General features: G+C 47.4%; 2 protein-coding genes and 1 long non-coding RNA gene across 3 annotated transcripts; 1 reads left to right on the top strand and 2 right to left on the bottom strand.

Moving 5' to 3' along the window:
* Positions 1–5,268: 5,268 nt before the first annotated feature.
* Positions 5,269–10,184, bottom strand: EIF1AD (eukaryotic translation initiation factor 1A domain containing). Its single transcript, XM_038563869.1, has 6 exons — positions 9,509–10,184; positions 8,493–8,666; positions 8,238–8,346; positions 8,028–8,136; positions 7,806–7,856; positions 5,269–7,292 (listed from the first exon to the last, which is right to left on the bottom strand). Exons 2-6 carry the CDS (start codon positions 8,577–8,579, stop codon positions 7,148–7,150), a joined length of 501 nt encoding a protein of 166 aa, XP_038419797.1. The 5' UTR covers positions 8,580–8,666; positions 9,509–10,184; the 3' UTR covers positions 5,269–7,147.
* On the top strand, positions 9,871–11,672 carry BANF1 (BAF nuclear assembly factor 1). Its single transcript, XM_038563871.1, has 3 exons — positions 9,871–10,153; positions 10,796–10,933; positions 11,143–11,672. Exons 2-3 carry the CDS (start codon positions 10,811–10,813, stop codon positions 11,287–11,289), a joined length of 270 nt encoding a protein of 89 aa, XP_038419799.1. The 5' UTR covers positions 9,871–10,153; positions 10,796–10,810; the 3' UTR covers positions 11,290–11,672.
* LOC102154363 lies at positions 11,669–16,622 on the bottom strand. Its single transcript, XR_005373618.1, has 3 exons — positions 16,336–16,622; positions 14,478–14,540; positions 11,669–11,933 (listed from the first exon to the last, which is right to left on the bottom strand). It is a non-coding gene; the product is annotated as an uncharacterized LOC102154363 (long non-coding RNA).
* Positions 16,623–16,670: the final 48 nt, after the last annotated feature.

Below are 16,670 nucleotides of genomic sequence, written 5' to 3'. Positions count from 1 at the left end.
AGAAATGTGAATGTATTTAACACTATTCAACTGTATACTAAAAAATGGTTATGGTGGGAAATTTTGTCTTTAACTCAATTAAAAAAAACTAAGAACAAATACATATAGAGCTGCATCAAAGGACACTTTGGCCTTAAAGGATAAGACTGTTTCACAATGGAAAAATAGTACCTTTGTAGGAAAATGATCCAGAAGCCATCTCTTTAACCAAGTGACAAAAATTAGCATCACCAATAATTGGATATTCTCCATCATGTGCTTTATGATATGCAAATAAGCACACATCACTTCTAGGCTATTTTTGCTAAAATTGTTTAACCTAAATTTAAGTATGCAAAACAATCACACAAATCCAAATAGAGGACATTTTCATAAGAAATCAGCCTGAGGGGAATCCCTGGGTGGCTCAGCGGTTTAGTGCCTGCCTTTGGCCCAGGGTGCAATCCTGGAGTCCCGGGACCGAGTCCCACATCAGGCTCCCAGCATGAAGCCTGCTTCTCCCTCCTCCTGTGTCTCTGCCCCTCTCTCTCTCTCTATGTCGGTCATAAATAAATAAATAAATCTTAAAAAAAAAAAAAGAAATCAGCCTGAGTTGTCAAAACTCATTTAATGAAAAAAAAAAGAAAAACCATTAAGGCATCTGTTCTAAATTAAGAGGTTAAAGAGACTTAACAACTCCATGTGAAAACCACATGTGTTGTATGTAGAGAGAAATAGAGGTTGGCAAATGTGACAAAGTGGTGGCCCCACCAAAGGGCACATAATTCTTCCCTTTTCTTCAGGCTGGGGTTGGGGAGGAGGTAAAGCTGAAGCATCCAACCTCAATCGTTAGAATAAGAGCCAGAGAATAACCCCAAGGGAGGGTGAGGAAAGGGGAAATACGTAAGAGCAGAAATCCATAATACATAAACAAGCTCAGTGAAGAGAAATGACAACAAAGAGCTGGCGCTCTGAAGACTAATAAAGAAATGTCTTTCAAGAGTGATGGGACAAAAAAAAAAAAAAGTGATGGGACAAAAAAAGGAAAAAGTGCAGTAATATTAGATATAGTAAGAGGACATATTGTAGATACAATCAAGATTACAAACAAGGCAATTCTGCAAATAACTGTGCAATAAACTTGAAACCATAAATGAGGAAATAGGAAAATGCTTTTTCCTTGGAAGTATCACTGACTCAAGAACAGAAAACCCAAGCAATCAATCTATTATCACAAAAATCTAGAGTTAAAAATCTTTCCACCTAGGGCACCTGGGTGGCTCAGTTGGTTAAGCGCCTGACTCTTGATTTTGGTTCAGGTCATATTCTCAGGGTCAGGAGATCGAGCCCTGGGTCAGCTCTAAGCAGAGTGTGGAGCCTGCTTAGGATTCTCTCGGGGATCCCTGGGTGCTCAGTGGTTTAGCGCCTGCCTTCGGCCCAGGGTGTGATCCTGGAGTCCCCGGATCGAGTCCCCCATCGGGCTCTCTGCATGGAGCCTGCTTCTCCCTCTGCCTGTGTCTGTGCCTCTCTTTCTGTGTCTCTCATGAATAAATAAATTAAATCTTAAAAAAAAAAAAAAAAAAAAAAAAACCAAAAACGGATTCTCTCTCTCCCTCTGTCCCTACCCTGCTCATACTCTCTCTCTCAGGTGGAAAAAAAAAAAAAAAAAAAAAAAGATTAAAAAAAATCTTCCCACCCACCATAAAAATACCAGGCATAATGGGTTTTACAACAAGTTTTACCATTAATTACAGAAATGCAAAATTCCAGTCTGATACAAACCCTTGTAATGAAAATAAAGAGAGAGAATACTAACTCATTTTATAAGGTTGGCATAACCTTGATATAAAGACACAAGGGTAGCACAGGAAAGAAAAAACTTAAACCATCTTACTTGAACCTGAATGCCAAAATGCACCCAAATATCAGACAATCAAATCCAGCAATATGTTGAAAAATATATCATGACTGTTTTTATTCTAGAAAGCAAGGATGTTTTGAGGTGAGAACTGTCAAGGTCTCTTACCACACTTACAGGTTAAAGGAGAAAAAAAACATGACTAGCTCAGATCGCCATGTGTGCTTCTTGGCACATATATATGGGTGGCTGGATGAGTGAAGTGGGTGGGGAAACTTTCGTGGAAATGACCTGCTCTTAGGTTGGTGCTAACATGATACAAATGCTGAGCCTGAAGGGCCACAAGTCCTAAACCTAACTGCAGGATGTGTCAGTATTGTTAGGTGACCAATCACACGGACTGACCACAACATGGGGAAGAAGGGGCTCTCAGAACACTCAGCTCACTCTGGGAGATCTATTCACTCAACTCATGGTTAGGATCTGCCACTAAGTTGGGAGAAGAGAAGGGGATTTCAGCTTCAGAGAATAAGTACTATGCAGAACATAAGGACTCTACCTCCAACAGGATTCTTAGCTCCAACCCACAGGAGCTAAATGGCCAATAAGAGACAGAGAAGTGGAGATCCCTGGGTGGCGCAGCGGTTTGGCGCCTGCCTTTGGCCTAGGGCGCGATCCTGGAGACCCGGGATCGAATCCCACGTCGGGCTCCCGGTGCATGGAGCCTGCTTCTCCCTCTGCCTGTGTCTCTGCCTCTCTCTCTCTCTCTCTAGGACTATCATTTAAAAAAAAAAAAGAGACCGAGAAGTGGAGGGACCACCTGGGTGGCTCAGTCGTAATCCCTGAGTTTCAGGATCAAGTCCCACATCAGGCTCCCCCTGGGGAGCCTGTTTCTCTCTGTCTCTCATGAATAAGTAAAATATTTATTTATTTATTAAGTTTTTAAAGGATTTTATTTATTTATTCATGAGAGACACACACACACACAGAGAGAGAGAGAGGCAGAGACACAGGCAGAGGGAGAAGCAGGCCCCATGCAGGGAACCCGACATGGGACTCAATCCCGGGTCTCCAGGATCAGGCCCTGGGCTGAAGGTGGCACTAAACTGCTGAGCCACCGGGGCTGCCCCTAAATAAAATCTTTAAAAGAGAGAGAGAGATGGAGAAGTGGAGATGAAAGGGTTTTAGGGGGAAAACAGGGGCTATTAGGTAAACCACACAATCACTGAGGGCTAAAGAAAAATCTAAGGCCAGGTTTACAGATACAGTGCCAAAAAAAAAAAAAAAATCACACAATCACATGACCAAGTGGGTAACAGTCAAAGGAGTACTTAGAGGAAAACTTGTAGCCATAAAAATGTTAGAAAACAAGACTGAAATTAAGCATATGGCTCAATAAGGTAGAAATGAGTAAAGAAGTAGAAGGAAACACCCAATAATGTAGAGAAACATCTTGCAAAATTAGTCAAAGAAAATACACAGAATAAAGGACAAATGTCTGTTGGTTTTATCAAAAGGTTGTCCCTGGGGGATCCCGGGGTGGCTCAGAGGTTTAGTGTTTGCCTTTGGCCCAGGGCGTGATCCTGGAGTCCCGGGATCAAGTCCCACATCGGGCTCCCTGCATGGAGCCTGCTTCTCCCTCTGCCTGTGTCTCTGCCTCTCTCTCTCTCTCTCTCTCTGTCTTTCATGAATGAATGAATAAATATATATATAAAATCTTAAAAAAAAAAAAAAAAGAGGCTGTCCCCTTATTTTGGTTAAAGAACTGCTCTATTCCATGGGAAGCACATGTTGTGTGTACAGATTAGGCTTGGCTCATCTTGCCTCTCACCCATCCTCCCTATTCAAGTCCTGGTCACAGTACTCGCTCAGAAGGGGGTCAGTGACCCAAGATGACCAAATGGTCTTCCGTGACATACACAGATGCTCACAAAGGAACTCTTTGCTTATAAGGACTGAATGTAAACTGAAGCTTCCTGCAGAATACAATGGTAGGGAGAGATTGGTCCACCTACAGAAGCAGAGATAATCCAAGGAACAAATGAGAGGGAGCCCTGACGAAATCATGCTCGCCCTGGATCAGCTCTTCTTACAGCTGTTCTCTTAGACTTATGGTCAATGAGCCCTGGTTTGCTTCTGCTAGGTGGAGTTAGATTTTGACGCTTACAAATTAAGAAAGTCCTGGGACACCTGGGTAGCTCAGTTCAGGGTGTGATCCTGGAGTCCTGGGATCGGGTCCCGCATCGGGCTACCTACATGGAGCCTGCTTCTCCCTCTGCCTATGTCTCTACCTCTCTGTCTCTCATGAATAAATAAAATCTTAGAAAAAAAGGCAGTCAAGTATCTACCCCTTAAAAAGGAACCAAACACAGATGTTTTTATAAATAAAGCCTACCAAACTTTAAGCAACAAAAAACCCCTTCTACAAATTATTTAAGAACAAAGAAATAGATTAAATGTCTTCAAATCCATTTTACAAGGATAGCATAGGGCTATACCAAATTGGGACAGGGAAATCATTAAAATAAGAAGTAAAATTGGCCCAGAAATAAATATTAAAATCCTAAAGAAATAAACACTCTAAGTGGAGCTTATATGAAATTGCAAGGACAGCTCAGCATGAGAAAGTCTGTTCATGAGAAGCAGCTCAATAATAAAACGAAATCTTTTGGTTATCTCAATAGACATCAAAATCATTGCTATTAAATAAAGGGGAAAAGCCTTCAGTAAGCTGGGAACAGAGGGAAACATTTTTAGCCTAATGGAGGTTATCTACCAGACACCTAATGCAAGAATTGTGTTACGTGACTTATGGGAACAGTTCCCACTGGGAGAAAAACGAGGGTACCACCCAACATTATACCGGAGGCCCTGACCTCTGTGACCCTAAAAAGAAACAAGTGTAAAGGATAAAGCTACCACTAGGAGAACATACTTGGACCTCCCAGAAAGTCAAGAGGATCAACTGAAAAACTATGAGAACAAAAGAATTTAATTAGCTCAACTAGGTGAGCAAGGATGGACAGTTTTCCCTAAATGCCAGTGATGGGCAGAAATGTAATTTCAAAAGATCCCACTCAGAACAAGTAACTCTAAAATTCCCAGGACTAAATTGAACCAGAAATGTAAAGGACCCACATGAAGACAAACTTATAAAAGCAAGTACATACCCCATTTCTGGTAGGAAAATTCAAAACTGTTAAGATAGTATTTTTCTGCATATCAAGCTATGGGATTTAAAACCCTGATGAAAATCTCAAAAGGATTTTTAAATGCAAATTGCCAAGTTCCTTCTAAAGTTATGTAAGAAAAAACAGGAAATTTTCAAGGAAGAGTGGGCCAGAATGAGGGAGATAGATTAAGTAACGCCATAAAATGTGGTATGTGCACATACATCAACAGATGAGAAACTCCAGAAAGAGACCCACATGTATGCAAGAATTCAGTTTATTTTAAAAAGGTATTTTAAATCTGAGTAAAGAATGACCCATTCAACAGATGGTATAGAGACAAATGACTACCCCTTTAGGAAAAAAAAAGTTGCCTCCCATAAAAAATAAATTTCAGACAAGTTAGATATACACACACACATACATATCCTTAACTCATCTGAAGTTTATTTTTTGTATATATACACATACATACAAATATATAGACATGTATATATTTAAAGCTCCACTAAGATAAAATAAGGTAAAGTGAGCAAGGAACAGATAAATGAACCAGTAGCTGGAGACGATGTGGAATCAGTGACAGGCCTTTCAGATTGTTTCAGACAGGAGATTCTATAGCACCTCTGCCACTAACATATCCAGTAGAGAGGATGGCAAAAAACAAAACTCACATAAAGTCCTTAAACAAGACGATAAGCTCCAGGGCACAAGAGAAAAGTTTTAAGTCCCGCTGGATTACATGGCGGGGGGGGGGGGGGGGGGGGAGTTAAAGGACAATCCATGAGCACATTTGTAGGGTGGGTAATGAGGACACATAATGAAGTATGTGGTCATAACAGGGGAAGGGGGAATTGGTAGACAATATACAAGTTTTGAAGTACAACATCCCAGAGATCTGCTAGGCAGTGCTGAGCATCCACCTGAGGTTTGTAATTATGAATTTAAGGTAAAACTAGTGAGTTAGGTTGGCTGTTTTCTCTAGCATTTACTTGAACACAGGCACAGAAGTGAACAGCTGGGTTAGCCAGGGTTAGATCTTACTAGATGAACCGGCAGGGAGACAAGCGAGTAGAAGGTGTAGGTGGAATCAATGTTGCACAAGGAAGGGAAGTGAAGATAGGAAAATAAAGGTAAGAATGTGTGTTGGGGCTGGGTGGGGGTGGTGGTGGTTGTGGTTGTGGTTGAGGATACAGAGGAGGGAGTTGAGCAGGTAAGCACGAAAACCAGGAGGTGGTGATTTTACAGATATTTGAATTCAAGAGGAGTGGCAACTCCTATCAACGTCAGGGGTGCAAGGAGTGATCAATGAGGTAGGCACCGATGAGACTGAATAGGCCCATCCACGGGGTGGAGAAAATGGTGGTGGAAACAGGGGTGGAAGACTCTAAGCCGGGAGTTAAAGTGTTCAACGTCTGAACGGTGATTAGAAGATCAATGTCAACAATGGAGAAGGAGTACATAGCCAGAGGTAAAAGCTTAAAAAAAGAGGGATGACAATTTGCAAGAGAGCTGGGTAGTGATGTCTGAGTAGCCACAGAAAAGCCACTAATCAGAGGACGCACACAGCATTTAAGGAGGTGGGCACTCCTATAGTCACAGTGACTAGAAAGCCAGGAAAAGCAGCTTACGAGGCACTATGAAATTCATCCTGAGTGTCTCTTAGAGGCAGGGGGCACTAGGTCCTAGAGCTGTGTTCCTCAATGGCTGAGTCAGTACTAACTGTAAGCATGCAATACAGAGGGATTGCTCCCAGTTATTATTAAATACATGCCAGAAGGCACAGCACAGGCCCTGGTGCTTACGAGTGCTCAATGAGAGAGAGAATCTAGGAAAGGTTCCAGCCATTTCCATTTCTTACCCATTTAGGACCTGCACCCGGGGGACCCATCAAGGAGCAGTTTTTAACTTCACCACAAGTCCCTCCTCCCTCCAAAGAGCCACTCAGACACCAGCACAAGTCATTACCCACCAGGGGTTTAATTCTCCTTGAGCAGAAGATCAGTTCAGAGAGGGGCCCTGTCTTGTCCCCCGTGCAGGGGGAGGGGATAGAGAAGAATTGCAGAGCACCCTGAGAATGTCCAAGCGCAGAGGAGCCAAGTACTCGTCCCTGAGCAAGAGGAGAAATGGGTCCAGGGACTCAGGCTGCCTCCTCCTCTTCGCTCTCCTCCTCGCTCTCATAATATTGTCTGCGGTTGGTGTTAACAAAGAGATCAGAATCATCTTCAGAGCTGGATTCTTCTCCTGATGACTGTGGCTCTGCAGGGAGTTCTGGCTGAGTCTGTCTGCATGGGGGAAAAGGGACAGGGTTAACCCAATGCCTTCTGGGAAAAATAGGTCTGCAATCAAGGAGACCCACATAAAGGAGGACCATATGGCCAACAAAAGCTCTTTAAAGACTATACCTCCCAGCCCATATCAAAAGTTTGCTAGAACTACTGGATTTAACAATAATGATTTTACAACCATGAACTAATGCTCAGTGGACCCACCCCATATACCAAGTATTATGCTAAGCAATTTTATAAGCATTAACTCCTTTAATCCTCACAAAGCTCCCACTTTACAGGCAAAGAAATCCAGGCTTAAGAGATCAAGTAACCTGCTTAAAATGATTCATTTACAAGTGGCAATGCCACAATCTTAATCTGGGGCATCTCACTTTCAAGCTGTACTCATATCCACATATTTAGGAGCACTCATCAGGGACTCTACATAGGAAGAAAGAAGGTCTCTATTTTCCCCTCAAGGTACCAAAGCCTAAATCCCTGTTTTTTATCATAAGGCTTGTTTCTCACCTGTTCCTGTTGTTGTTGTGCTTCTCAGCCACTTCTGAAAAGGCCTCAGGCCTGTGCCAAGAGAAGAGCCAGGGTAAGAAAGGACAGAAAAACGGATCAGCAAAAAAGCTGTTTCCAGCTATCCCTGCCTGGGATGCTATGATCTTCCTTCCTCCAATTCCATAGCTTAGAAGTCAGTATCCCCAGAAATGAGGCAACCAATGACCGAAAGAACTACCCTACCAGAGCCCTTCCTTCTGTAGAGAGCGTACATGGTCTTTGCAGAGCACAAAGGAGATCTCAGCCTTCACTTTCTCTCCCTCTTCAATAGGGTCAACAATGAGGAAGTCCCCTGCAGGTAAGAGAGGAGAAAAAACATAATAGATCCAGCTTGTAATGGGGAAAGCCAAGCTCTCAGGAAATAGTTGTCTCCTAGAAGGCTGCCTCTCTCACCTCTCTTGATCCAGATGTTCTTACGGTATTTGGAGGGCATGCTCACCAGGAAGCGCTGCCCCTGGGCTGTCTCCACTTCATGCAGATTGTTCCCTGGGGTCCTGAGTACCTGGTCCAAGAGTGACCAAGAACTCATCAGCCTTATCAGTCAGCTCAAATACCCAGTAAGCTGTGCTACACTCTACCCCCATCACAAGGGCCCAAGAGGAGTAGAGGGATGGGGAGGCAGAGCAGCTTGTGCCCAATGCCACTCACCCTCACAATCTGCTGCTGGTCAGAGGGCACCATGTGCTCCCCCAGCACCTCCTTCACCACATGCTTCCTCTTGGTGGCCTGAGACATGCTGGGTCCTGTCCCAGGGCAGTGAGGGACGCAGAGACTGTCAACTCCTGAGTTTCTTGGATGACAAGTTCAGAACCCAGGATTGTTCTGAAAATAGAGAGATCCTTTTTACTAAGGAGTGACTGTGTCCTGGTTAAGAACATGAACTCTAAAACCTAATTACTAGGGGGATCCCTGGGTGGCTTAGCGGTTTAGCGCCTGCCTTTGGCCCAGGGCGTGATCCTGGAGTCCTGGGATCGAATCCCACGACGGGATCCCTGCATGGAGCCTGCTTCTCCCTCTGCCTGTGTCTCTGCCTCTGCCTCTCTCTCTCTTATGAATAAATATATAAAAATCTTTAAAATAAGTAAGTAAATAAAATCTAATTACTAGGATTCAAATCCTTCCTTGGCTCTTTCCTAGCTGTTCAACTTCACTAGCTTCAGAGAAAAAATAATAGTTAAACCCAATCACTAATTAGTAGAATAAAATAATGCAAGCCGAGCACTTAGAACAGTGTATGGCAAACAAAAACAACTCACAAGTACTGGCAAAATCACAGAAACCGAATACCAGGTTCTACAGAAGTTATTGGGGAAACCTCTCAGGAAGGAGTGTGAGATAAACTGTATATTCCTCAACATATTCGTACATCCTATGTGTAGCACAGCCACGTAACACAGATGCCCAGCTTATCAACACACTACGGTCAAAAACCAGTGAGAAGACAGCGCGATGGTCCACTCCAGGAACGAGTTAACAAAAGTCGGGTAAGCCGGCTCGGCTGCGGCCACTGCCAGGTTTCTGACGTGGGTACCGAGAAGACGAGGACCGGCACCATGAAGGCTGACGGTTCCCAAAGGAAACTCCGAGGTGTGACCTCTGGCTGCCGTCCCCTGCCCACCCCCTTCCCTATCCTGGAAGAAAGACGCTCAGAGACCGACACTTACCCTCTGCCCTCGTCTCCCACGGGCGGTGCCCGAACGACCTTGTTCTCCAGACTGGACGCTGAGAGCGGCTCGCCCACGACTCAATTCGTAGCTGAGCCAACGAGGGCACGGGGAAGGGGCCCGCCGGCAGGCAGACGCACACTCAGGTCGCCCGCGCTTCCGACTCCTCCTAGCCGGGTGATCACAGGCGCTCTAGAGTCGGACCCTTCCGAACACCGTACTTCCGGGGCTATCGCGGAAGCTCACCAGCCGCCCTCCCCGCCTGGTCCGTCTCTCTAACTCTTCCCACCTCCGGGTCGGCCAAGGTTAAGTTCTTGAGTTCCCGATGCCGCGCAGCGGGGAATGGAATTTTCTCCAAGGCCTCAGGTCCCTGAGACCGGACAGGCTGCCCGAGAGGCGAGACCACATAAGGCAGCTGGGCTTCCCGCGAGGCAACCCGCAAGCGGTGCCTAGGAAGGGCGCCGCTGAGGTCGGGAGCGCTTCTCTCTATGGCTCTACGCGGCTAGAAGTGCCCAGAGGAGTTTTTTTAAAAGCGGCTCTACAGACGACCCGGAAGCGGAAGTGGAAGAAAGTTCTAGTGAGTTTGAGATATCGGTGGGAGCAGCCGGGTGGCGGTAGGAGCCGTTACGGGAGCCGGAGCTGCTGGTGAGCGTTCGCCGCGGAGCAGGGCCCGAGCTGGACGCGGGAGGGGGTGCGGGGAGGAGAGGGGCCTTAGCCGAGAAGCCCGCCAGAGGAAGCGCCCTCGGAGCCGGCCCGGCTGCCGTGCGGGGAGAGGGCGGGGCGCGGCGCGGCGCGGCGGCGCGTGGAGGGGGCGGGGCCGGCGGGCGGGGGGCGGGGAGTGCGGGCCCGCGGGGCGCAGGAGCGTGTGCACGCTTTTGGGTTAGTGCCCTCGCTCTGGGAGCGGTGCGTGCGGGCGCGTGGGACCGAGAGACCCTTCATTTGCTCCCTTCTTAGCCCGCCAAGGTCACAAAGGGAGTGACAGCCTCAAGGAGGACCCAGGCTACCGACTGGGAATCTTCCCGCTGCCCCGCGTGCGCCACCTGTGAGGGCGGGCTAGTTTTTCCCCTGGGGCTGGACGAGAACCCGGTTCCCACAGAGAACCATTCTTTTGCCCAGCGGGAAAAAGGCTCTTCTTGGACCTCAGTTCTCTTACCCATGAACCGAGGAGATCTGAGTGAGCCGCCGTAATGGCTGGATTAGCTTTCACTTAATATAAGTAACATTGTCACTGGGCCCTTGGGAGTACCTGGTTTGCAGCCCTAACTTACCTTTTCTTGGGATTCCCAGATTAAGCTGATCAAGATGACAACCTCCCAAAAGCACCGAGACTTCGTGGCGGAGCCCATGGGGGAAAAGCCAGTGGGGAGCCTGGCTGGGATTGGTGAAGTCTTGGGCAAGAAGCTGGAGGAAAGGGGCTTTGACAAGGTGTGGGTGGCAGCATGCACCTGGGGGATGGGGGTGAGGGTGGCCTCACTTTGTGGGTGAGGAAAGTGAGAGTAGATGTTGAGGGTGGCCTGAGGAGATAGCCACAGCTTGCCCACTTCCTAGGCTCATGTGCTTTGGATGCCACAAAAGTGGCTTTGTTCTTTCTTGGTCCCATGGAACTTAGCAGCATGCCCTTTCCCCGTTTGCAGGCCTATGTGGTCCTTGGCCAGTTTCTGGTGCTAAAGAAAGATGAAGATCTCTTCCGGGAATGGCTGAAGGACACATGTGGTGCCAATGCTAAGCAGTCCCGGGACTGCTTCGGGTGCCTTCGAGAGTGGTGCGATGCCTTCTTGTGAGGCTCTCTGGATAGCCCCCAGTCCCAAGCCCCAGCATGGAGTCTCCCGAGTTTGCAGCCGCGTGGGAACTCCTCCCCTGTCCTCTACAAAGGAAGAGATTGCTATTGTTGTACTCACTTCTGATGTACTTCAAGGTCTTTGGGAGTTCTCTTCCTCTCACCATTTCAACTTTTTTGAAATTCTCACTCTTGCATGCATCTCCCCACTCCTTCCCCCTGCCAGTTTCATGTCAACAATTATCAGCTTTACCGAGTGAGTTCCTGGCCCTTCCCTCACCCCCACCCCCACTAGTCTGGTCTGTTTTATGCTATTTGGCTCCTTTTTTGGCAGAACAGTCACTGTCCTTGTAAGGTTTTTTAAATCAATAAAGTCAGTGGCCTTCATGACTGGGCTTCATGTGTTCAAAAGCAGGTGGGCTGGGACTTCCCCAGGGACTGACCGGGTCTGCCACACTCCTTTATCAGTACAGATCGAAACTGCCAGCTTCCTTCCCACTCCGGAGGGCAGCCATGTGGGCCTCAGGCAGGTGCCTTGGAGTGTTCCTTAGTAATCTGGCAAAGAGTGTGGGTTGATCCCTTCCTGGGATCTGGGTGGGCTGTGATATTCCAGATACCAACCGAGTCAACAGCTGGGCTAGGCAGCACCTGGTGGAAAAATCAGTGGGAGTCAGGAATACCAGGAAGAGGGTGGATCAAATGTGGGTTAGAGTTTGTCTGCCAATCATCATATACTCTCCTGGCCTCTAGGAGAAGTGGGCAGGGCTCTGGTCGTCTGGCTGGTCCTCTTAGGGAGGCAGAAAAAACATAAGACATCACAGTTGTAGGGGCCTGAGTTAGTTGGGTACGTTTTTGTCCTGGTCTTTGTTGAACTCTTAGTACGAGCCAGGTCCACAGCTAAGATCTTTGCAAAATTTTTTCTCCCACAGTAATAAGTAGTTGTTTTCTCTTTTATAGGTGAGGAAACCAGAGGCTCGGAAAGACTGAGTAATATGACCGTGGACTTACTGCTAGGAAGGAGTCAGGTTGGTTCTTAAAATGTAACTCAAAACCCATGTACCTGAGGGCCCTTTGTTCCCTGGTCATGTCACTTGGCCTCTCCGAGCCTCAGTTTCCCCACTTGGAAAATGAGGTTGTAAGGATTGTATGAAATGCTAGCTGTATAGCACCTAGCCCTGCTTAGAGTTCATTCGTTCTGCGGAGCATCATTGAGAACTACTTGCTTACAGAATTTTCCTCAGAGGGCTTACAGTCTGGTGAGGAGAGAATAACAAGTATTAAGTGCAAAAATTGGGATACTACGAGAAGGTTCTCATGACCTCAGGGTAGGGAGAAATTAAGGAAAAGTTGATAAACTCACTTCCGTTTATAGAAACTTTGTTTGCCTAAAGATACCATGAAGAAGGGTGCCTGGGTGGCTCAGCTGGTTAAGCATCTGCATTTGGCTCAGGTCATGATTGCAGGGTCCTGGGATCGAGCCCCCGCATTGGGCTCCCCACTCAGCGGGGAGCCTACTTGTTCCTCTGCCCCTCCCCCTGTTCATGCTTTCTCACTCTCAAATAAATAAAATTCTTAAATAAAAAATAAAGATACCACAAAGAGAGTAGTGATGTAAACCCAGGGTAGGAAAGAACATTTGCAACACACTTAACACAAGACTGCATCCAGAGAACATGACTATGATAAAGACAAAGCAGATAACACAATAGAGAAAAAGACCTGTAAAGCAGCCATGAGAGGAATGTCCAAATGGTGAATAAGCTTGTGAAAAAGTGCTCAGGCACAGTAGTAGTCTGAAATGCAAATGAGATGCCATTATACACTCACTGGCAAAAATTCTAAAGTCAAACAATACCAAGTGCTGATGGAATGGAGCAAGAGTGTCTGACATCCATCTGGTGGGAGTAGAAATTGATCTGAACTTTTGGGGAAAACAGGCATTTTCTAGTGAAGCTGAAGATAGGACCCATCCTGTGACCTGGCAATTCTACTCCTGGAGCTGTTTCAAAGGACATTCTGCATACCTGCACCTAAATTCGTGTTCACAGCGACTTTGTTTATAACAGCCCCCAACTGGACCGACTCTAATGGCTGTCCATACCAGTGACAACGAACAAATGACAGGTGAATTTCAATGCTGAGCCAACAAAAAAACGTCAAATTGTGTGATTCCATTCACATAAAGTTAAGTGGATTCTTGCTCAGTAATCTCTATATAGATGGTAAAACTAGAAAAAGAAAATCCTTATTGCAAAAATCAATAGTAGAAAGAAGTGGTATTAGTTACCTTCGCGGGAAGGAGGCAAGTGTGAGGAATGGGGAGGCTTGGGGTGAGGGTGGCAGTTTCCATGTCTTTATCTGTGTGGTGGTAATACAGGCATTGACTATGTGTTAACTGAATATATGTTCTGTGTGCTTTTCTGTATACTAGCTACATCTCAGAATAGTAGAAGACTATAAGGAAACCAAAAGTAAAGCCCCAGGAATAGAGCAATTATGTGATTAGTTGGAAATCATGAGGGTTCAGTTCAGATCTGGGTCTGGAAAGTGAGCAGCCACCCTGGAAGGGTGCCAAGTGGCCAGAGTAAGGTTCAGCTTGTGTTACTTAGTGGGAGGGTGCCAGCCTGACTCCCAGACTGAGCTGGGAATTCAGGCTGTCTGTCCCTAGAGTTTCAGGCTATGTTTCTGATACTCTCCCAGATGGGTCCAGGGTCACCTCAGAGTCCCCTCAGCCTTGACCCTTTGTGTTGTGACACTGTCATACAGGCCTGGTGTGCTTAGGCAGGAGCTTGGCAGGGCCATGGTCTTCCCCTACCTCAGTCCTGATACTGCCAGATTGTTGCTGATGCTCTGGGAGGTGATGGAGGCTCCCTCCTCCTCCACAACACCCTTCTGATGGCTCCTGCCCATGCTGGTTGTCAGGTTTTGACTCTCATGGTTCTGGCATGAACCACCCAGCAGAAGCCGTGGGACGTGCTGCCTGTTCTGCTTCCTCCCTGTGGGCTCTTCTCTGCCTCGCCCACAGGCTTTGTCCCTGAAGGGGCTAGAGCCTGCTTTCTTACCTCTCGCTTGGGGCTCAGCAGTGTCTGTGACACGTTAAGTTGAAACCCCTTATCTTGGCCCCTTAATGCATCCCACACAAGTTCCTGGTTCAGTCCTAGAACAGCAGGAGACAGGGCATCTAGAATGTACCTTGTGACAACGTGGCTTCAGAGATCCAGTCCCAACGTAACCTCCAGGACAAAGGACCAAGACCTAGAATATCGGAGAAAGCAGACCTGAGACCAGCAGAATGTTAGTAGGAGGTTATTTAAATGTCAGCCCACGGGGTGGTACAGTTGGTTAAGTGTCTGACTCTTGGTTTTGGCTCAGGTTGTGATCTCGGGGTCATGAGATCAAGCCCCACGTTGTGCCCCATGTCTCACCCTGCACTTAGCACAGAGTCGGCTTAAGACTCTCTCCCCCTCTCTCTGCCCCCCAACTCCAAATAAATAAATCTAAAAAAAAAAAAAAAAAAAAAAAGTCAGCCCTCCTTCCCTCTAGTAAAACAGCTTCTGCTGAGCAGTTATGAGGATGAGTGTGTGTGGAGGCCCTGGTTCAAGGCCTGGCATGTTATCAGAAGTCCAGTAATTGTCGATTTTCCTTCCCAGTCCCCCTTGGCCCACCAAGACACCACTCCTAGTGTGTGACCTTAGACAAGTGACCTGACCTGATTAACTTCCTTCACCTGAAAAACGAAATTGAGGCTTACTCCCTGAGAGTGCTTGTGATAGACCCATGTGAAAGGTCTTTGGAGGTCATTGGGTGTGGTACAACCTGCGGTATTCTCCTGCACCAGTGAGAAGTAGTGACAGGTGGGGGGGGGGGGGGCAGCTGAGCTAGGGACCCATTGGCCCTTGCTGAATCAGAGACCACGCCTTGGCTACTTTTCCAGGGAGCTGTTGGAGATTAAGTGTGGCCATGGCTGAGCTCCAAGTAATGGCAACGCAGGCCTGGGAGAGCCCCAGGAGGCTGCCTCTCCCTCCTCTGCCCCGTGTATCATAGTGGTCCTGAGCTTCTTACTCTACCCCCTCCCAGGTTCTCTAAGGTTGGGTTTCTGCCTGGCCTTGGCCTCTTCATTAAGCCAAGCTTGAGCCAGCTCTCCCACAAACTGGGGTCTGTCCCTTTAAGGCAGACACCTGAGCCTGCAACTTGTGACTCTATCTTGGAATCTCAGATTGGTTTTCACAGCTGGGCTGAGGGGGTGGGGAGCAGCTGGGCCAGGTCTCCCAAAGAGGAAATCACTGCCCTTCCTGGTCCTGGGATTCCGAGAGGCCCAGAATTATGCCTGCTTAGAATATTCATCATTGTAATAGCTACCAACGTTTGCCAGATATTGTAAACCACTACCTCTTCCAAGCCCCAAGCGGGATCCTTGGAGGCCTTAAGTACTGACAAGGCCTCAGTGTCCCAGGGCAGAAAAGTCCCACCTCCCCTCAGCAACATGTGATTAAAAGTACAAGCTACAATGAACCCGAAAACAAGAAGTCCACCAAGATTGAGACTCTTCTCGTGTTAGCTACTTCAGTGCTGTTTATTAAACCTGTTTTTCTGAAAAACACATTGTGCCTATTTTGCTGCTACCTCCAGCATGCACAGTTCACCTCTGGGTAGCCCAGTGCTGGAATAACCTTAGCAGGTAAGAGTTGTCACCTCCCTCACCACAGTGAGACCTTGGGAGGCCAAGGGACCTGTCTTAAGTCACCAGTCAGGGAATGGCAGAGCTGCTGTGACACACACCCTTCTCTCTGGCCATCCTCAAACTTTGGGCTCAGTCTGGTTTGAGAGCACAGACTTGAATTTGCTTGGGCTCAAAAGCCAGTGTCATTTACTATTCACTAGCTGGTGTCTTTGGGCAATTCAGTTCTCCCCTCTGCCTCCTGTTTCTTCATAAAGTAGAAACATTACTCATTTCCATTTCTGGCCAAGAGGGTCACACAGCGCCCGGCTCAGCACATCAGTCTCCTCTCCTGCTGTTTTTAGAGGACCAGACCTTCTCTAAGCACTTTACCTGTTGAGTCCTCACACGACCCATTTTACAGAGAGGAAAACTGAGGCTGCGAGCGGTTAAGTATTTCTTCTAGGTTCCACGGCCAGGAATGGTGGCAACAGTAACGGCTCCCTGATAGTTGTATTTCATACTCGTCGGCCTCCTGAACTGAGTGGTGGGCCCTGGCCAGGGACTCACCGAGCCGGTACGTGAGCCGGTACGTCCCGGAAGGCAGGCAGGCCTGCTGGCCCCCCGCTGCCCCAGGCGCGAGGAAGTCGGCCTCGCACACCGCCCAGGCTCCGCAATCCTCCGGCTGCTGCCGCGGGGGCGCGGGGCGGGGCGGGCGGGGCCTCGAG

The sequence above is a fragment of the Canis lupus genome, chromosome 18 (genome assembly GCF_011100685.1).
Source record: "Canis lupus familiaris isolate Mischka breed German Shepherd chromosome 18, alternate assembly UU_Cfam_GSD_1.0, whole genome shotgun sequence".
NCBI classification, from domain to species: Eukaryota; Metazoa; Chordata; class Mammalia; order Carnivora; family Canidae; genus Canis; species Canis lupus.
Note: the sequence above shows the minus strand (reverse complement) of the source record. Positions and strands in the feature narration are given on the sequence as shown.